Source organism: Stylophora pistillata, chromosome 4 (assembly GCF_964205215.1).
Source record: "Stylophora pistillata chromosome 4, jaStyPist1.2, whole genome shotgun sequence".
Classification (NCBI taxonomy): domain Eukaryota; kingdom Metazoa; phylum Cnidaria; class Anthozoa; order Scleractinia; family Pocilloporidae; genus Stylophora; species Stylophora pistillata.
Genome location: NC_142522.1, coordinates 21,012,631 through 21,034,615, shown reverse-complemented (window position 1 = coordinate 21,034,615; position 21,985 = coordinate 21,012,631). Strand labels below are relative to the sequence as shown.

Sequence of the window (21,985 nt, the reverse complement as noted above, 5' to 3'; positions counted from 1 at the left end):
CACACAAAGAATCATTCAATAAAAACTTGTGCTTGGATAGGGCATTTGAATGCAGCTTTTGCTCAGAGGGGAATTTGAAAAAAACCAATCATCAAAAATTTCAAATGCCTGGGGGGTTGGATGGTGAAGCTTCAAGTTGATAGACGCATTAGATTCATACAACGTTGTTGCTAATGTGATCAGCTGCTGTATTTGTTTATTTAAACAAAAAGATTTGACCCTTTAACCTCCAATGATTGCCAACTAAAGAAGCTCTTTATCATTAAACAATTTCTTGTTATCAATATCATAGAAAATGTTTATACAACAGTATAGATATAATAATGCATATTGATTAATGGTAGGTAGGTAATGGTAAAAAGGCAAGTTTCTTGTTTTGTTTTTACTTTGGTTTCACAACCTGACCTAGAACTGTTGTTGTGGTTCTAGTAAATGAAATACCCAAACTTGGGCAAATTAACAAATCCCTGATTTATACGGCAATCAATTTGAAGCTTCAACTTCTGCCTCAGGCAACTCCCCCTTTCCCCCACCATGGTATTTCACCTATTTTTTAAGACTGGTTTGTTCAAATTCCTGCCCCCTCTCTCCTTGGAACACATTGATCAAGCTTTAATAAAACCTAGACCTATTCTTCTAAGCCATTTGCTAGCAAAAGTGAACTGACTACCTTTAACATCTCCATATTTAAAGAAAGACCAATTTTGTTCTGCCAGAAAGACTGGGCACTTCTGGTTCAATTTCCCCGGTGCAGCCAGCCCATAGGTTGCTGGGAGGGGTGGGGTGGGGAAGGGGGACAATGAAGCTTCAAATTGATTGATGCATTATGAAAACTTGGCTCAGACTTGACCAAATTCCTCCCAAAAAACTAATGCAAACCAAGGTGAATCTGACAATAATTATTTCAGTTTTAAGGTGGCTGAACACAGTTTATGATACCTTTGTTTCTTTCCCCATTTTCTCTAACACCCTTGATCTCTCAGTCGCCAAACTGGCAGCAAGCAAGTTAACAACACAAACTTTGTTTTTTTGATAGTTAAGCTGACGTATGTGTCATTGCCATGGCAACATGAATAGATATAAACAGGCAATTAAAATTGGTTTTGCTTCTTTATAGAAAATCTAGTTGTTAGATTTTCTTTACAATTAATTTTGCATGCAACGACCTTGTAACAATACTCACAAGTTAACACCATTTTGCTAACAATTTAACAGAGAGATCTTTAATTATCCCTTGTTGAAGGTTCACTCGATTTTCTAGAATTTCTTTTGTTTAAAATCAGTCTTTTTCAATACACCAGTTACTTATTTCCTAAAGTATTTTCGTGCCAAATTTTGTGAAATTCTAATGAGTGGTTCTCAAGAAATAAGCATATTTCCGAGAAAGCAATTTTCCATACAATCACAATTTTTTTACTTACTACGCATGATTTGCATTTAACTGGGTTCTTTCAGTAACGACGAAAAAGCTGAGAATTGCTGGGTTCTTTGCACTGTTAACTTTTCTAACATATCTTTGTAATAAAAGATTAAAGCCTTCAATACACTGCCCCAACTATAGAGAAAAATATAGCACAGATAGTGCAGGTACATGTTGAGTAAATAAAATGACCGCACTACTGACGGCATGTTTGTTTTTTGCAATCCCTGTGCGCGTACTGAATTGCATCAGCAAAAGCGCGTGCAAAAACTGTGTTCAGCCACCTTAAGTGGATTAATTTTTCATGCTTGTGTACACAAAGAAAATAAAACATTTGAAGTGTCACTATGACAGTGATTTGATGGTAAGCCCAAGTTCAGATATTTTGTCAACTACAAAATTTACATAATTATTAGGATCGCTTGCCATTATAGTCAACAAATATCTCATACCCTCAAGAAGTTTGACCACAAATTTTTTAGTAGAAATTCTATGAGAACTGTCCAGCTCCCAGGCACATTGTCACAGCAAAACTCTATGCCAATTAATGTAGCTAGTTCCTATTTCACTTTTTTCTTTTTGCTTTTTTCTATGACAACATTACTGCAATCAATTGGATTTATGTAATATGTATATAATTTTTTGGGAAAAAATTGCCTGATTCTAAATTTAAAAAATAAACATGAAACGAAGACTGCACTCTGGCAGACCCCCATTGTGACAGACAACTATCTTTTGCATCTGGGAAACTTGTATAAATTTGCATTTATGAAAGCTGTAAAGCACTTGCAAACCAAGATTTGGGAGACTGGAGCCTTCATGCACCCTGTGATTCTTCTCTGGGGAACAGTGTTGTAAGTACACCTTATCTCAAGATGATGACAGATACATCTATCCTTTCATGTTCTTGTCACATAACCGTGAATGCCTTGTTTCAAATTCAAAAGATCCTTATCATGGCAAAGAAGGCTAATAAGCATAAATATAAAACAATAATAAAATTTGTTGATTTTGGAATAAAGGTATTAATGGGATATGTCCAAAATATTTTTTAAATTGTTGAGTTAAAAATTAAAATTTAAATCTCATCTCTTTCTGAAATCTAACTACTTCAATACATTTTACAAAATTTATTTTGTTACAAAAATTAATAAAAATTTTCTAATTTTGACTTATACAGTACTGTGTATTGATACTTTTACACCACATTTAGCCTTCAAAGTTCTTAAAATATCATTAATTATTTCTTCCACGGTTTGATCAACTGAGACGTGAAGAGCAGAGTACTCATCACAAGTGACAGGTTCCTCCAGAGTTTCAAACTGAGAGTCAAGTAAACTTAATGGCATAAAGTGTTCTTGCCTTTTTTTCATTCTCTCTCTTATCACATCCTTGGACCCTTGAAGTAGTACAACTAGACAATAAAAAGGTGATGGCTTTGATAGTTTTTGCCGCTTGTCCCCATTGGAGCAATAAGGTGGGTTGTCAGAACTGGCTTCTGCTCCAAAAAGGATTGTTTGTCTGTATTGTTCTTTGAGAGCTGAACAAGCAAGCACTCCAGATTCAGAACGTTTGCTCCATCTACAGAACAAACAAAATTGAACTGAGTTACTTTTTAAACAGGGAAAGAGAACAAAATGATGAATGCATTCCAGCAGATATAGATCCTTCAGATGGAAAGTGCCAGTTCTGTGGGTTTGATCAATGTTATTGCTCTGATGACTGACTGACTGACTGACTGGACTAAAAAGAGATTAAGAAGTGAATGGTATGTTGGTTCTTCCTGATACTGGCAATCTTTTTCACAAAACAAATTCTCACTTGCCAGAAGCATAGTCAAGAGTGGGAGACATGGTGGCCTTTATAGACAACACCAGACTCTGGATAGAATCCTCCAGGTTTGAACCCTAGCACAATTACAGTGTTCTTGAACTCATCTTTCACAATGCTCCTTAAGCCACTCAGGGATTCACATGAGTACCAGCCACCCCTCGTAAAACCCAATGGAGTATTATTACGTGGGGGGAGGATGGGAGTAAACTGTGATAGACTAGCATCCTGAACCAGAGGAACAACAATACTCAGAGTCACTTCATGCCGCAGGAGACAGAATTAGCTATGTCTACAAGAAGGTTTACTTGCAGTTTAACCCTTTTTAGCAAAAAAGAATATCTTTTTACAATATCAGAACAAATTCAAGCAGAGTGGTAATGAGAAGTGACTAAAAAAACAACATCTAGGAGACATTGTTTGATTTAAAGTCACCTTTTTAAGATCTAAAATTCTAAGAAATGTTTGGCAAACAGCATGGAGAATTAGAAAATTGATATTTGGATCTAGAAAGTTGGTGGGATATTAAGCGTTTCACTGGAAAGAACAGTGTACCCTTGTCAACTTAGAGTTTTACTTCTAAATCAATCGACATCTAATAAATGTTTCATTTGTGTAAATGTCTGTTCACTTACAAGCAAAGAAAAATCAACAGTATTTTTAAAATCAAACGAAGTATTTTCACTCTGGTGTTCTTTAATGCCATCTTCAAGCAGGCTGCTCTATTCTAATTCAATTGCCAAAAAACAAATTTCAAGTAGATAAATCAATGATGAAATCAATATCAAATACCTTTCAATAACTTTGTGCAAAGCAAGAAGCCATGGTTGTCTGTCCTATAAAATATAAATCAATAAATAATCATAATACTTGAAGAAGAAAACACTCCTAAAAATTGTTATAAGATGAGGTGAATTATTCACAAAGTCTTACTGGTTCTTACTGATAATCTATTGGAGGACAGATACAAATATAGATGATGACACCATTATGAACATTTTTTTTTCCCTTTATCATAAAGAACAAATAAAATCCATGTTACTGTGGTTTGATTTATCATCTTACGGGTTTATGTCGGACTAATTTGATGACCTGCTCCATGTTGGCTTGTTAGCTCAATTGATAGAGCGCTGCACTAGTATCGCAGAGGTCAGTGGTTCGAATCCCGTACAGGCCTGAATTTTTTCAGGTCTGATTTTCACTATTGCTTAAATAGTACTCTTTCATGCGAGGATTGTGCACAAATACGTTACTGTGGTTCTGTTGAGTAAAAGATCACAGAAGACATCAAAATGTTGTAAAAATATCAGTGACACACTCTCCTGCACCTGGCCATGGTGTGCCACTCTTTTGTTGTAACTGCATTTTGGCATCATCTATGGTCTTTTACTCAACAGATGTACTGCAACATGGAATCTATTTGTTAGGTGAACACTATCTATGATGAGAAGCTAGCCTACTTTAAAACAAAATTACCTCATCTGTAAGTGCAATCCCCTGCTTCATTTTTGTAATGCTTTCCTCAGAATGGAAAGTGTCGGCATCCACATAAGGACAAGATAACTGTCCAAAAGAAATTATAAATAATTTTATGAAGGAGCTGGAAAAAGAGGAATTCTCAGTTGCAATATAATATGCTAAGTTTTCTGACATACTGATGGTATTTGTATTTGTATTTATAGATTCGTACAGTGTACCACAGGCAGCCCAAGCTCACTACCAGAAAAGCGGACGTGACTCTTAACGTGTTGCACAACGTTTTATATTTATAAAGGTTTGTATGGGATGTTATCAGTTTGCCTTAAAAGATGGAAAAAAATGTCTTGTTTTGAAATAAAATGGGCTTACCTTATTGCTTTGTTGTTTTCTTCGTTGATTCCGAGCGTCTCACGCCATTTTGAAGTGTTTTCGGTGAGTTAGCGCTATGTTGGTGTTCAACTGCTAAAAGAAAGACAAGGCCGGAAACCTATTTTAGAAGTGTCCGTCGCCCGAAGCAAATAATTCCGCCAAAAAATTACCACCAGTCTCGATTCCTCCAGAAAATCAAAGCAGAGTTGTTGCAGTCTCATTTCCATTCACTCGATTCCCAATTCCTCCCACAGATCTTTCACTAGCGATGCTTTTATCTCCAGATCGATCGGCTTTCCAATTTCGAATTTGGCTGCTTGAAACATTTGCGGCCCGTTGGCCGATCGCACAGTGTGTTGGGTAATAAAAATAAGCCCGGCGAGGGTAGCCAGCGACCTGCAGTCGACAGACAAACCAGTTAGCTCCCCTGGTCCCCTCGAGAGGTTTTGTCAAGACCGCATTATTTTGATCACACATTACCATTCAATGTTGATTGGTCGATCAAAACAATGCAGTCTTGACAAAACCTCTCGAGGGGACCAGGGGAGCTAACTGGTTTGTCTGTCGACTGCAGGTCGCTGGCTACCCTCGCCGGGCTTATTTTTATTACCCAACACACTGTGCGATCGGCCAACGGGCCGCAAATGTTTCAAGCAGCCAAATTCGAAATTGGAAAGCCGATCGATCTGGAGATAAAAGCATCGCTAGTGAAAGATCTGTGGGAGGAATTGGGAATCGAGTGAATGGAAATGAAACTGCAACATCTCTGCTTTGATTTTCCGGAGGAATCGAGACTGGTGGTAATTTTTTAGCGGAATTATTTGCTTCGGGCGACGGACACTTCTAAAATAGGTTTCCGGCCTTGTCTTTCTTTTAGCAGTTGAACACCAACATAGCGCTAACTCACCGAAAACGCTTCAAAATGGCCTGAGATGCTCGAATCAACAAAGAAAACAACAAAGCAATAAGGTAAGCCCATTTTATTTCAAAACAAGACATTTTTTTCCATCTTTTAAGGCAAACCGATAACATCCCATACAAACCTTTATAAATATAAAACGTTGCGCAACACGATAAGAGTCACGTCCACTTTTCTAGTAGTGAGCTTGGGCTGCCTGTGAGTGTACAGGCGAGAGAACAATAAGACACATAGTTCCCTACTAGGTTCACCCACCCAAACCAACCCCAACCCCAACCCACCCATCCCACCCCAGGGGAGGACATCCATCACACAGTAATCTTGTGCGTGGGAAATTAATGTCTCCTACCCTTTGGCCCTGCAGGAGACAGGACTTCCATTTATTCGTCCCTATCCAAGAAGACTAGAATATCTAACCATTTCCTGATGTTATAGAAAGGTAGCATATTCTTCTCAATTATTTTAAGACCCTGAGTGTTGGTCCGGCCAGGGTTTGAACCCTCGACCTCCTGCACAACAGTCCAGTGCTCTATCCATTGAGCTAACTGGGAGGTAGTGTAATGTATAGCATCTAAAATTTCCAGACAGTATCACCCCTCAATCACACAGCTGCAGTAAGGTCACAAGAATGAAGGAAATGATCACCAACAAAAGAACCTCTTGATGGTTAACCAAATTCTCCTTGTCAACATCTTAGGAAATGTATAGAAAACGGTATAGAGAATATGTGCATTGATATTAGGGTGCAGAGGGTTACGAATACCTTTAGCTAGAGAGGTGATTTAAAAAGAGACACTTCAAAAATATGACACCAAAGTAACAACAACCATAAATTATACAAGTCACACCACTGAGGAAAGGACATGATGTTAGTTTGGAGAATTTGGTACTGGATCGACTAATAATCTCCTGATTGTTACTTTTCTTTATTTTCATCACTTATCTGCTTGATACTGTACTGATATGGTAAGAAGAAATTCTGTCTTGATCACTTGCAAGAGCCAAGGAATTTAATGCCTACTGAAGCTAAATTAAGAATTTTTAAAGCTTTTATTTTACCCCAAGTTACATATTGTCATATAGTATGGCACCATTGTGGCTCATCAGACGAGAGAAAGCTAATGAAAGGCTGCAGGAGCATGCAGTGAGGGCTATTTACTGTGACAGGGCTAGCACTTATGAAGCACTTATCTAGATAAAGCAAGACTTCCAATGTTATGTAATCGCAGACTCCAGGACACGGCTATATTTATGTATAAAGTTATGACTAATTTAGTCCCACCATATATTTCTGAACTTTTTAGTTGCAGCATAAGTAGGTACAATCTTAGGAATGCAGACGATTTCTCCTTACCAAGATACAACACGGTTACATACGGAACACATAGCTTAAGGTACATGGGACCTTATATTTGGCCGAAGCTCCACAAATCAATCAAAATGGCTGACTCTCTAACTGCATTTAAAAATCAAGTCAGAGCCCTTGACCTATCAAATGTTATATCGAAAAATAATTGTGAAAATTGTGAATTATGTAAAACTTAATTTTATCAATTTTATACTGTTTGTATATAGTTTTTCTTATTATTATTATTATAATTATTAGTTTAGTTTACATAGTAGGTGTCGATCCCAAATAGTTTTTACTTGTAAAAACTAGAATGATTGACACATTAATAAAGTTATTCATTCATTCATTCATTCAAAGAGTTAGAAATTTAACAAAACCTCACACTGAAAAATCATGAAATGAACATTGAAGAGACCCACCTTCTTTGCCAGAGCACGTGCTACTGTTGTTCTATTTAAGAAAATAAAGAGGACATTCAATATGGTGTATTTTTAAAGCTTAAAAAGTAAACTGATGTAAACTATCACCCCAGAGCTATGATAAGGATCACAAAGTAGTCAGAGGAAATATCACTGACAGTAACCATAATAACAATAATGATTAAAATATTAATTGATAATTAATAATAATGATAATGGGAATTAAGCAGTGAACATTCAGCAAGGTGGCTCTTCTTGTCCCCTGTTTCCAGGTTGAATTGGAATTTGGAAAGTTGGTTTTTGTGGTGGAAGGAAAACTGGAGAACCTAGAGAAAAACCCTCTGCGAGAGGAGAAGAATCAACAACAAACTCAACCCACATGTGATGCCAGGTTAGGGAATCCAACCTGGGCCACAGCAGTGGGAGGCAAGTGCTATCTATCAGCAGTATGCCATTCCTGCTCCCCTGTGTCAGTGAAAAAAAATGAACAGAGAATTGAAAATAAGAGCTTGTCTCAACTAGCAGTGTTGTGGCAGGGGAGAAACCAGAAAAACCTTAAAGATTTTTTTTTTTTGGAGTGCATATTTTTTTTTTTTGGAGTGCATATCAAAAGCACCAACCATAATTGTGACAACACTGTTGTTTTGAAATGTTAAAGACAAAAAAAATGGTTTATTGTGACCTTTGGTTTGTCCAGACATAGAATAAAAGAGAATTACAGATTAACTTGAAGACATGAATTTTATGATCTCTTGGCCAGAAAAACATCTGATTTGTTTGCTTATAAACTCGCTCATTAGATCTTGTTTCTGCCACTTGTACATAAAATACATATCTTTGCGCCATTGTGTAATATCCTCTATTTATGAGCTGTAACAAAATGCCATGCAGTAAAATTATCTTCAATGTTTTCTGTGTAGGTAAGATTTTGTATAAATTATTAGGACAAAGAAATTCACAGCAAGTAATCAATTTCCATCCACATCCATCCCTTAAAAAAAAAAAAAACATAAAACTGGCTAAAACTTACTTTCCACTTCCACACACTCCTGTTATCAATACAACAACCATAATGACGAGAGAAGTCTGTATCTAAATCGCAGGCTGATATGTATGCTGAGTCAAACCTTTGAAAAATAAAAATGCAGATATTTTTTAACTCTTTAATTTAGAGTATTTTCTCAACTCCTGCTAAAAAAACTCAAGTAAAGGATGTATTTCCAATTATTGATATTTTTGCACAGCTTAAGTGTCTATTTCACAGCGTTTTTTTTTTTTATAATTATGCAAAATTACTTACTGATTTAAGACTGATGTGAAAAGTGATCTATAATAAATACAATAAACGCTCTGGGTTGATTGATAAAAATAATGAAAATTACCTATTAAAGACATCTAAACCGACGAAAAAAAGTGTCAAACCTTGAAAAGATCTTTGTGGATCTTATAAGATACAGATACAAGACAACTTAATTGTCTGCATCTGATTAAAAAAGACCATTAAACTCCTCATATTTGAAATTCAAAAAAGATGCATTATACAGCTCAAACTTCCTTCCTACATAAAGAAATAGTGTTTTGTCTGCACTATATGTGGTGAGACATCAAAAGATACAGAAAAATGATTCATAAAAACACCTGTGGACCATTCCATTTTAGAGTATAAATGTCAAAATTTCAAATATATTTTTTTACACCCAGACATGGTATTTGGAAAGAGGATACCCCAAAGTGTTCAGGAAATAATTAGTCAAAAGTTTGTTTTGTGGTAAACGGAAAAGAGAGGTCATTGATTTTTGACCAATGAGAAGCTTGCTTAAAATAGCTATCAAGCTGTAATATTTCAAATTATTATACCAGAGCACCTTAATTTCAAAAATCTCATCAAGTTAAAGAAAACTGACTCAACACAAGACAAAATTAAATCTTTAGATAGGTTTTGGGCTATCTTGAATGTTATTGCTGTTCAATTAGATTGAAAAACATTTCCGTTACAGACATTCCGTAATGTCCACAACAAAAACAGACCTTTTTTCTTTTTTCTCTGCAATTAAAATCCAGATCTTTTCATGAGCTTGAATCCTTTTTTAGTTTGAAGGGGCCCAAACTATGGTATCAAGAATTTGCAACAGCATTGTGAATCACTGGAGAAAAAGACACAAGTTACGGACATTACGTTATAGACATTACATTACGGACATTACGTTACAGACATTACGTTACAGACATTACATTATGAATATAATAATTATTCTGCCTAAAATCAAACAAAGTAGAGTAGCTTTGCATTCAGAATGAAGTTGCTGAGCACTGTGAGATGGGACACAATGAAGTTTACCGACACAGTGAAGTTTACCGATATTCGAACTGGAATACTTTAACCCTCTATTATAAACTTCAATTAATTAAACTACTCCATAGCGTGTTTATAGGTGAAGCACCTACGGCTCTGTCATACTCAACAAACAAATAATGCACCACATACAATTTTCGAAGGAGTAATTATAATATAATTGTCCCGTGTTTTAACTCGCCGTTTCTTAAAAACTCCATTAGCTATAGAGGCACTATACTCTGGAACGCTGTCTCGAAACATTTCACAGACCGGTTTTCAGTTTTTTATCGCAAAGTGAAGAAGGATTCTTATTTTAAGGATCTCGATTTTAGTGTACAGTCAGTCCAGTCACTACCCAGGCACTACCAAGACTTTAAATGCTTTTAACTATTTTTATGTTTTAAATGCTGTAGTCAATTTACTTAAAGATAAATAATGTAAATCATTTTTATTATTCTTACTGTATATTTTGTAGATTGATTTTAAGAGACACTATTCTTATAATTGTTATTGTAATCATATTCACACAACCCCACAAGCCCCCAGCTTTAAACCACATTGTGTTTAAATAAAGGATATGATTGATTGATTGATGGAGGCAACTAATTTCCAACATTATTTCTCACAAAAGGGGATTGGAGGAGAAAATAAATCTGTACAATTGTAATATCATTACTAAACTGTAAATAGTCAAATATTTTTTTTTAATTCCTTAAGCAAAAATGTTAAGTATAAGGAACTTGCCTGCAGGTACAAATTATCTGATCGAAAAGATAATATAGAGGATAAAGAATAAAATAGAGTTTCCTCTAAATGCTTACAAGAACAACATGTTAGAGCAATAGTAACAAAGCCAGCTCAGTTGTTTTGACAGTAACACTGCATGTGTACTCTACATGTGAAAGTGACCATACTCTGGCTCTTAGAGAAAAGGCACCTTGCAAATAGGCAAGTGTATACTCCACAGTCAGAGAGATTGGCCTGTTGGGAGCATCTTGTTTCCTATTTGAGAAGAAGCTCCACACACTCAGATCAAACACTCTCACCCAGCTCAACCAAGAATGAACCCATCTTAAGAAGTGCATCATGGATAGTAGGTTTAACAAAATCTCCCGCTTTGCTGTCAAGAGTTACCATTTGCTTCTTCTTTGGCATCACTACCAAGGCAAACCAGTGCTCACTCTGAAATGAATTGCATGGGACATTGACAATATCTTGGTGCCACAATGAACCTCCTTCCTTCCAAATTTCTCTTGCTAGCACAATGCCAACAGCTCTTTCAAACCTCTCCCAGGCAATGGTCTTGATTTTGAAATCATCCTTGGAGTATGCATTTCTCATAATTTCAAGGTAGTGATCAATGACAAAGTTAGAGAGCCAGTTATCTCTTTCGACTACGCTTGTACCCAACAGGGCCTTGAGGTCAGTGTCACTTATAATGCTCTGACCACCTCCTGGTTAGCTCAGTTGGTTAGAGCGCTGGATTGTGTTGTGCGGGAGGTCAAGGGTTTGAGCCCCAGCTCGACCAATACTCATGGTCTTAAAATAACTGAGGAGAATTTTCTACCTTTCTATAATATCAAGAAATGGAGATATTCTAGTCTTCTCCGATAAGCATGAATAAGCCATAGGCCCCATCTCCTGCAGGTTTAGGGGTAGGAGACGTTAATTTCCCAAGCACGAGATTACTGTGTGAGGGATGTCCTCCCCTGGGGTGGGATGGGTGGGGTGAAAGGTGAGGTCATTACATGGACTGAAGTGGCTGCCAGAGGTGCCTGATAATGCTGAGGTCCAATCTCAACCTTAATAACATTGTAAACCTTAGCAATTCAGCCCATGCTGCCATTAAGGTATTGAGTAAACCATTCACTTAACTTAACTTCAAAGAAAGAACACCTTTTTCAATAGCATCTGCCTTGCATTGTAAGTGGTAGGGCAAAGAGAAGGGCTTTGAAACATCAAAAAGAAGTTGAACATCTTGTGGCAGACAATGCTGTACTTTTATTAATGCTGCACTTGAGGTATGGACACCTTGACCTCGCTTTACATTGTTTCCATCTGCACTCTCTCAATCACTGGTACTGTCATCTCCATTTTCAACTTCCTCTTCATCAGTGCCATCATCATCTTGATCTTCACATGTAGTTATCTGTTCATCACCACCGGTGGAAGTTGTAATTCTCATCTCCCTCATCAAGCTCACTCACACCAGTGGTTGTTGCATTATCACTCTCCTCTGAGTCAGGATCACTTTTCTTGTGTTGATCTCCAAGCTCAACATAATCTGGTTGAGATGAATAGATGCGGAATCTGATCTGTCCATTCTCTTGTGGTTCAATGCAGTGATATTTTGATATGCCAGGGATGGCTGGTGCTTCTTGAAAGCAAGAGCTAAGGTCTAGCAGATCTGGAGACTTGTCTAGCTCCTCAGAACTGATGAAACTGACTTTAACTGCTTTACACAATGCAGATGCAACCTTAGCAAAAGATACAGCATCAGCAACAACTGGCACCCTCCTAGAGGATACTGCTCTCCACGCAACCCTCTTTACTGTCCCTCCAATACCATCAACAACCCCCTTCCCATGTGATGTAGCAAAAAAGTGCCATGTGAAATTCATGTCCACTGATCTAAGCTTGAGGTAGAAATTCACCATATATCTGTTCTTAAACTAAGAGCTGGGCCCATCTGAGAACACATGAACATGCTTAAGCTTAGGAACCTGGTCTGAAACAAGCATTTGAAGCACCCTATCCATGAAGACAGCAACAGCTTTCTTGTCATGATTTTTGTCATCAGTTATGAACACTTGGGAGCTGTAGGTCTTCTGGCTTTGATCATCATTGATAGTCCAAATGACAACAGGGAAAATGGTTACTTGTTCCTGGTTCCAGTGCGCTGTCTGAACTTCATCCTGCTGTTGGCATGTATAATTTTCTGAGAAGTCAACTTGCACTCTGCTTCATCTGCCTGAAGGTGCTCAATTTTGCTCTCAAAGTAATGTTAGTAATTATTGCCTCTTGATATAAACATGCTTTACAAAATTTGGCAGCTTCTCCATTTTCTAAGCACAGCTAATGCATCATTTGCTGTTCCTTCTTTGCAAACCTTTTCCATCCTTTTGACCACTGAATAGCTCTCTTTTCCATCCATCTTCTGCACAACTCTCTCCCACTGATACCAAGTTACCATCAAATTCAAATCTTCCTCGATCAGACACAGTCTCAAGCCACTGTGGGCATTTGTCACACTGCCCAAGCATACAAACCTTGGAATCAGGGCTGCATGCACACAAAACAATCAACAAACTGACCCAAATAGCTTGGGAAATCAGGGATGCTGTTAGATAAGCAGTCACACAACAAGCGAATGTTCTCATGATATGAACACAGGCATGCTTGGTGTGGGTATTTTCCTAATAGCAGGACATTTTGGGGGCGCAAAGTGCAAAACTTACTTAACCCAATCTTAACCAAGGAGTGCTCTTTCTTAAAGAGGGCATATGTTTCTTCTAATGACCACAACAAGTGCCTTTTCTGCATTTGCTGTTTCTTGCCATTGACTCTTACTGTCACAAAGTCCTGTTTTCCTGGTGCTTGTCGAGAGACTGAATCCAAAAGAAAAAAGCTTTCAACTAGTTTAACTGTTTCAGCGGGAATACAGTTTGGACTTCTTTCAACGGGCATTTTTTTCGCTGCTAACTTCATGACGACAGCTTTCCTCTTCCATGGACTGTGTTGGAGCACTGGTTTTACCCTACTGATCGCTTTTCCAAGTGCTTGAGGAGTCTTGTACACAGGTTCTGCAATCCCACACTTTCTACTTTTTTCAACTTCTTTCTTCTTTCTAGCCCTGAATCTTCTTACTCTCTGTCTGTTTAGTTTTCTCTTTCTGTCAGCATTAGCACCTGCAGTCTTTTTCTCTTTCTTTCTCACTTTTTGTTTCCTTTTTCTCTCCTTCTGCTTGTAAGCTTCATACTTCACAGGATTAGCTTTTAGCCTCTTCCTAAAATCTGATACTCCTTCTTTAAGAGACTTTGCCACAATAATATTATGGCAAAAGGCTGATAGTTTCTAAAGAAACTGTCTGGGGCTGTGTCGGTGGGGGTAACGAAATAATTTGAATAATATCAACAAAGTTGAAATGGTAAATTGGCCACCTGCACCATTACGATTATAAAAGCTGATGTTTTGAGCGTTAGCCCTTCGTTGGGGTGAATAGGGGAATTGTGGGTTGTGTGTGCTTTTAAAGGCAGAAAAAGGAGCTACGTGATTGGTGGGAACATGGCAACGAGAAAAACACGAATAAATTATGGCAGTGTATCATGGACCAGGAATTAAGAGACGGCAGAGACACTAGTCTGAGTATGCTCAATAAAAATGAATTGTACTGAGCATGCTCAATATGGGATAATCCACAGACCACTGTAATTTTTGCACCCAGAAGTGTATAGTTCAAATTTTAGTGATCAGTACAAATAAAAGAGAGAACTAACTTGGAATTAAACCTGATTTCGATCAATTTAACAGTTTTGACATTGTTATTTGATAGAATTTCATAGAAAAAGGCTAAATTTAATTTGCCTTTAACTTTATCTGTGTAAAACACACTTTCACAGTGTAATGTCCTTAACAAAAAACATGTAATGCCCGTAATGGCAGTTTTTTGCCTCTAGCTCAAAATGTAAGAACAGAATATATAAGGGATACAACATTGTTTTAAAAAACTAAGAAGCAGCTTTGTTCTTTTCACTATTAAGGAAATTAAGTCTGGCATGTTAATTCACATGAATAGTAGTATCTAGTGAACATGAAGAATCAAAGGTTGATTTTTTTTGTAATGGCTGTAACACTGTTTAACTGACGAGCATATTGGCAGCATTTGTAAAGGAAATCAAAGTTTCTTGTCTACTGCTAGTTAAGGACCCTGTGAGGGAAATTTGTACAAATTAAAAACTATAAAAGATAAGTTTGTAAAAAATAGTTTTATTTCCAAAATTTGCACTCCGGATGTAATGTCTGTAACGTGGTAATGGCCCCTGTCAGCTGGGCACCTGGGGAGACACCTGGGATAATGGAACCACTAGCACAAAACTAAATAGAATTTTTCAATTTTCTTAAAAAAAAAAATAATAAATATGATGCATGACAGCAAATTCCTCTCTTTTCCAAGCCTTAAATAATAAGATGCTTCTTATTAACAAAGTAGGATTTTGTGTTTCCTTTCATGCAGCTGTTTGACGAAAGTTGTAAGAAAGAAGAATAAAAGAGCATGGAACAACCCTGAAAGGTATAATTGCAAGTTTTCAGGTCATGGATCCTTAATTTAAGGATTTGCGAGGAAACCTGAAAATTCACAATCTACAAAAACAAATTTCTAAGATTGGGTGTAACATGAAGTACAAGGGATAGCATGGAAGAGGACTAACATCACATAAAAGTAGATTGCACCCTGATGCTAGTTAGGTAACTCTACAATCTGTCAAATTCATTAGTAAGATCAGGCATATGATGAAGCACCAGGGGTAACCTGAAAGAAGACTAACAACACAGTACATACAGGAGGAGCATTTATATCCCTGGTTGCTCTCTGCTAATTAAAGGAATGCCAGAGGGGAGATGAAAGGTCTAGTTTTCTGGACCTGTTGGCTATTATATTATGCATGACTACAAATTAAAGCCACAAGAGCTAAACAAGAAAAAAAAAGTAATCAGGTAAAAAAAAGCTATATATAGTAATTTCAGCGAAGAGAGATAATTTTTAACCCCTTCTAGAGAAAGATCATTAAAAAACAAACAAAACCAAAATTAAAGTTAAACCTCCAACCAGTTCACTATTTCTGCGGAGCACTGTATATACAAAATTTTGGGGTATGTTGTCAGAAACTGCAACAAATGAGCCGCTTCCAAAGGAAAATTCAGTTTTTTTTTTTCACCAAATTCAAACCAAAAAGGCCCAATTTGATGTAGAACCAAAGACAACTGCATTTGCCACATGGTATTGTAACCACCTTTAAAAAGTCGTCAAGAATTCAAAGTGTTTATGTCGACATGTACAGTGGGTTAACACAACTCAATGTTATACCCACAGGCATTTTTAAAGAGAAGCTGAGATTTGCCGTGTAAAAAGCAACTAATACAGGCTGGTCAAGATAGAATAACACTTTGAAAAATTCCCAGAATGTCGGCTTTAAGATTGAACCTACATCTACAAGGAAAAAATATATTGAAAATGTTCTTCATAATACCGCAAACATGATCTTGTACTGACTTGGATTCGTTTCAATTCCCATCCACCAAAAGCGCAATCATTCTTTTGCAATCAAAATAATGATTCGAAGCAGAAATTTGACATTGTCACCACGTAGGATATTGCAATTTACTCGTAAATCGACACAATCTAACGAAAACTCCGAGATAAGTTACGAATCGATGAACAAAACAAGAACGTCAGGGTCGATATCGCTAGGGTGTACAATTTCTGGCACGTTTTGGCACCTCGCGAAAAATCAGTAAAATCATGAAAGGTGTCGAAGAAATAAAAAGATTTTTCTACCTGCCGGCATAAATTCGTTTCTAAAGTGAACCCAGAAAAGAACAACCAGTTGCTTTACAGTACCTTCTTGTTGTGATATCTTCACTTAATCGGTTTCCAATTCAAAAGAGCTTTACGCTGTAAAAGCATTCATGCATTCAACGCGCACAGAAAGCAATACATATTTTTTCCGAGATAAGCTCTCTATCGATCATCTCTTTTAAAAATTTAAACATATCAAATTAAAGTATGAATTTACCTGCAAAGGAACTTGTCAACGGTAACCCAAAAACATGCTGTACCTCATCAATTCAATCTCCACACAGACCGTGATGCGTACCGCATACACGACATTAATAGGTCCATAAAGAAACCAAAAGAATCCGGCTTAACTCCAATTGGATGGTAAAAATAGCAGTATTTAACTTCACAGACCTACAAATCCGCGATATCAAAATATGGGACACTCTTGCGTCTTATGTGGGACACTCTTCCGTCTACAACATTAAATGAGTGAAATTTAAAACAAATAATGGCAAGATTCTTCGATTCGGGTTCCTCTCTCTCGTTCGACCCCAGGACTTTCTGTGAGCGCGCGTCCACAACAACGAGAAAATGTCATTCATGGCCCCCTTTCCTACTTTCTTATCAAACCTTAAACGTTTCTACAGACAGCCTATGCCTAAAAATACAAGAACTAACAATATTATGAAGATTTTTCCTAACTGACAGTGGAGTAAGGTGCTGTTATGTGATATAGAAAAAGAAGGTTGTTAAATTGGGAGTGGGATCACCGGAAGTTTTACGTAGTTTGTTATTACACTTATTCCTAAGCCATTCTCAAGGAAAAAGCCAGGCCGATTTCCAAATATTGATGGTCATAAATTTCAAGGGAAAAAATTAATCGTTTTTCTTTTTATAGTTTCCTTTGACATTCTGGGCAGGGCATTCAATAATTCTAATCCAGGTATAAATATCACTGCGTAAAAACGAAGTCAAATATCGCAGATATAAGCTTCCGGTGTGCAGACATTCAATCTCATTGACCGCATTGTCATCAAAAATGTGATCTTCTCAAAGGAAAGGAAAGGCTCTAATATTGAAATCTGACGAGTAAGTTTTCCCGTGTTAGCAAGTCTTAAAGTCAATTCGCCACCACAACAAACTCTCAAAGAAAAGAGGCCAAGTTCGTTTCGGTAAACTTCGCTGCATTTGAACGCGCTTTTTTTAAGGTCGCAGTATACTACTACTTCTTAGCCTTCATTTCATGAAATCATATGATTTCATATTAAACATCGGAGAAAATCACTTGGCGAAAATCACTGGGCTAATATCACTAGGCGAAAATCACTGGGCTAATATCACTAGGCGAAAATCACTGGGCGAAAATCACGGGGCAAAAATCACTGGGCGAAAATCACTGGGCGAAAATCACTGGGCGAAAATCACTGGGCGAAAATCACTGGGCGAAAATCACTGGGCGAAAATCACTGGGCGAAAATCACTGATCAACATCCACGTGATAACGTTACCGTTTCATAATTGAGATGTTACACGTAGCTTCCGAGTATCTTTCCCTTTTCGCAGTATACTACTTCATCTTAGCTTTCACTTTATGTAAGTTTCATTCGACAGGCTAGCCTACACATAACGTCAGGGTCAAATCGCCACCGGTGGCGATTTGACTCTCAGTGGTGGCGAGGTTTTTGTGGTGGCGAATTGACCGAACACCATAAGCAATATAACCCCTTTTCAGAAATGTTTGCGAGGGGGATGGGTAGGGGAGATGAGGAACGGTAGGGAGAGTGACGTTTACTTGGGCAGAAAGGCCTCATTTGCGTGGCTACCAAGAGGGTCTCAATGGGGTGCTGGCTCTTACGGTTATCGGCTAAAATTTTGGCTCTTTTGCGGCTATCGGTTAATTTTTTACAGTTACGGTTAACAAAAAAGTTAAAAATTAATTTCTTTGGTTCCAAAAGGTTAAATATTAATAAACCTGTGTTTTTTTTTTAATCTTTAAAGCAAGATAAAGGTGTTATGGTGATCTCAGGCTTAAATAAGTTATTCTTTTGAAAAAATTTAATATTTGATAAATCATACCACTTCTAATATTATTTTACGCATAGAATTGTGAACTACGAAAAAGGATTCAATACAAGGCCATACACAACTTAACTTACGTCATGCATTCTTACATTTACTTGTAGGAGTGGTGACCTGTTTGTCCTTCTATGGTGTTATATGCCTGTTAAATTGTCTCAAAATATAGCCATGCTTGACGCCTCAAAATCCTTCAATGTACAGTCTAGCTTGTCTAGGGTACCTTTTTTTGCCTAGACATTAAACCGTGTCCACACCTTGACTTGCCTTCCGGACCTTGTTACTACTGGGTTACTGATGATAAGATCCTCTGAGTCACTATCCGTATCAACATCGCTAATTTCAGAATCGCTTTCGTACTCCTCCACCTGGTTGAAATCAGCAGCAGACGCGAGCTTCACTTACGGAATGTTGGAATCGCTTATGAAACTTAATGACACATCGGAGACTAGAGGGTTGACCTCAGAGGAGGCAGGGAGGGTTCTGTCGTCTTGGTCATCGGGAAATCGTACCTTTGGAGTAACAACCTTTGGAGTAACATCCGGCTTTGGCTTGGCGTACGCTGCCGGGGGCAAGGCTCCTGCCTTGTCTTTCGTCGTTTCACTCCTCACAGTTCTTTGCCTCACTAGACGATAATTCTCCAACCATTCCTTCATTACTTACTTCGAGCGCCATATGCCTGGTCAGTTCCGCGACCAGTCGAGTCGTTTGCTGTTTACTGATAAGAGATGATAGTCGCCGCTGTGATAGCTATTGTTTAGCCCGAGTTTTCCGAAATCTACCTGCCCCACCCAAGCACTACGGTGTCTTTGATGTTTTGGCCGGTTTTCAAAGTTTTTGCGAACTGGAAAAGTTAGGGTCGCATTAGGCAATGTGCCCCGATGACAGATTTTTACACCAAAGTGACCACATTCACACCAAACTTTGCCAAGTGCGACCCATGCCTTTGTGATCAACAGTAAGCGTTTTGCAAACAGTGACGTCTCTGCTAGTTGCTTTACTCAGGTATTTCAAGCTCGCGATCTCCTGAAAATAACAAATATTAATCCTCAGTAAGAAAACCAGTATTTCGCTATCGAAACAATTAGCTCCCCAAACATGTGGGGAGCTAATTTAGTTTCTGCAATCCGCAAGATAAAAGACCCGCAAAAATTTCTTGCCACGCGGCATCCTTGTAGTCACGTACAAAATTCATAACTTAAAGAGTACTTACTGTTCAGCTCGCTTTCACTATCTGAGTCAAGCAACAGGGGTAGTTCCAGATCTAGCTGCTGCTGGGTCGATAAAGAATAATTTTCTATCTTGCTGCTGATTTTGGCGAGGCGGTAAAGTTTAACGTCAAATTGCCCAAGACCGAACTTCCTGGCTTGCTCGTTAAGACCAAGAAAGTCAATAACGTTTTTCTTGAACGCTGAAAGTGTCCGATGCTCTTCTTGGACTTTGAGTCTAGCCTTGTATCTTTCGCTTGGCCTTTCCTCACCCGTTCGATAAAAACTAACAACAGCTTTCAATACCGACATCGTTCAACTCTCATGCACACTGGGTGAAGAAATTGGAAATCTTAAAACAAAAAGCTGTCAACTTGTCCTACAAAACGCAGGCCAAGTGAGGTCAAGGGAGACTACCGGGGGTCCTTGAAATGAGCTTGGCCTATAAACGTATGAACCACATGTACGACATGTACGGAGTCAAAGTCAGCAAAGTAAGAAATGAAACAGGTCATAAGTAAGTTTAGCACCTTCCTTAAAATTAAGAAATTTAGAGAACAATTTTTTTTTTACGGTTACCTCTTTTGACCCCATTTACGGCTAACGGTTAAAATTTTTCAATTTTTACGGCTATCGACTAAATTTTTGGCCATTTTACGCCTATCGGTTAACCCCATTACCAAGGTTGTGGCTCCACGAACACCCCTCCAAGTCGTTAGCATTCCGGTAAAGAGGAGATTATTGTGCATGCAGGTTTCCGCTGGTATCTAGACGAACTGAACTCTGCTTGGTTTCCGCTGGTATCTAGACGAACAGAACTCTGCTTATGGTTGAGGCAATTTCCGATGGAGTATCTCGACAGCCAATCAGATCGCAGGCGAATACTACAAGGAAACCATAAGAACTCAAGAGATCACAGGATGTCTTACATTCTTCTCATTAACCTTCAACTCTCAAGAGAATTTCGTCTAACAGCATCAATACATTATGAAGCAGACAAGTGATGAGGGGATCGTTAGTTGATCCGATACCAGATCCTCCAAAGTAAAATTATAAGACTCGGCGTGAGTAGTCCAGTGGTCAGTGCGCTGGACTCTGGGTCAGTTGGCCCGGGTTCAAGTCCTGGCTGGGGCATGAAGTTGTGTCCTAAAGCAAGACGCTTAACTCACATTGCTTCGTCTTCTCGGATAAGACGTAAAGCCGTAGGTCCCATGCACGAGATTACTGTGTAGTGGATGTCCTCCCCGGGGTGGGATGGGGTGGGAAGGTGAGATCGCTACATCAACTGAAGCGGCTGCCAGAGGCGCCTGATCATAAAAATGAAAAAAAGTAAAAAAATGCTGACGTCCGATCTCAACCTTATGATACTGTTAAGCGCAACTGAATATATCCACATAGAAGTCTGCGCTATATAAATGTAAAAAAATGTTTAAAAATGTAAAATTGTATGGCAGACGGTAAGGAGAATTACTAAAGAGATCTTGGGAGTAGAAGGGTTAAGATGACGTCTGAGAAATTGCATTTCCTAACTGCATTTACTTTAACACAATGTGTGTTTGGCTCGCTGGTCCAGCTTCCGCATGCAGCCGCTCCAGCTTCCGCATGCAGCCGCTCCAGCCATATCAAAATAACAAACATTTTGACTTAGAAATGAAGTTTTAATGTCAACCACATGCTTTACAGTGAAAATTTGGCGAAGTATATTTTAAAATCCTACAGTGATATATAGAGCTTGAACAACCCAAATTTTCCAAAAGTGACCCATTATGGAATGTTTTCACTAAAGTATTCCCAGAGTAATGATTCTTTAACGTCCACCTCAACATTTTTATCAAGCAAACGACAGACAAGGCTGAGAAAATACATTGTAGCTGGGCCTGTGTACGTTTGCCTACCTAACAAAATCATAGAGTTTACATGACTTTCCAAAGATTTCAGTTTTCAACCGTGTATCAGCTATGTCAATGTCACAAAACAGTGAGGTGCCACTGTACCAATGCAAAGAGGATTCCTGTCTGTT

At 38.1% G+C, this 21,985-nt stretch overlaps 1 protein-coding gene across 1 annotated transcript; it reads right to left on the bottom strand.

The window, feature by feature from the left end:
* Positions 1-176: 176 nt before the first annotated feature.
* Positions 177-17,219, bottom strand: LOC111327246 (gluconokinase). The gene is made up of 6 exons (XM_088757515.1): positions 16,917-17,219; positions 8,818-8,914; positions 7,788-7,818; positions 4,727-4,813; positions 4,043-4,086; positions 177-3,001 (listed from the first exon to the last, which is right to left on the bottom strand). Exons 2-6 carry the CDS (start codon positions 8,856-8,858, stop codon positions 2,593-2,595), a joined length of 612 nt encoding a protein of 203 aa, XP_088613641.1. The 5' UTR covers positions 8,859-8,914; positions 16,917-17,219; the 3' UTR covers positions 177-2,592.
* Between the last annotated feature and the right edge of the window lie 4,766 nt (positions 17,220-21,985).

Bases quoted from the DNA above. Each gene is read 5' to 3' on its own strand.
- LOC111327246 (XM_088757515.1), bottom strand. From the start codon at position 8,858: ATGGTTGTTGTATTGATAACAGGAGTGTGTGGAAGTGGAAA. The intron at 4,814-7,787 runs GTGGGTCTCTTC...TCTTTTGGACAG, and splicing joins CACGTGCTCTGGCAAAGAAG to TTATCTTGTCCTTATGTGGA. The intron at 3,002-4,042 runs GTATTTGATATT...TTTGTTCTGTAG, and splicing joins TTGCACAAAGTTATTGAAAG to ATGGAGCAAACGTTCTGAAT.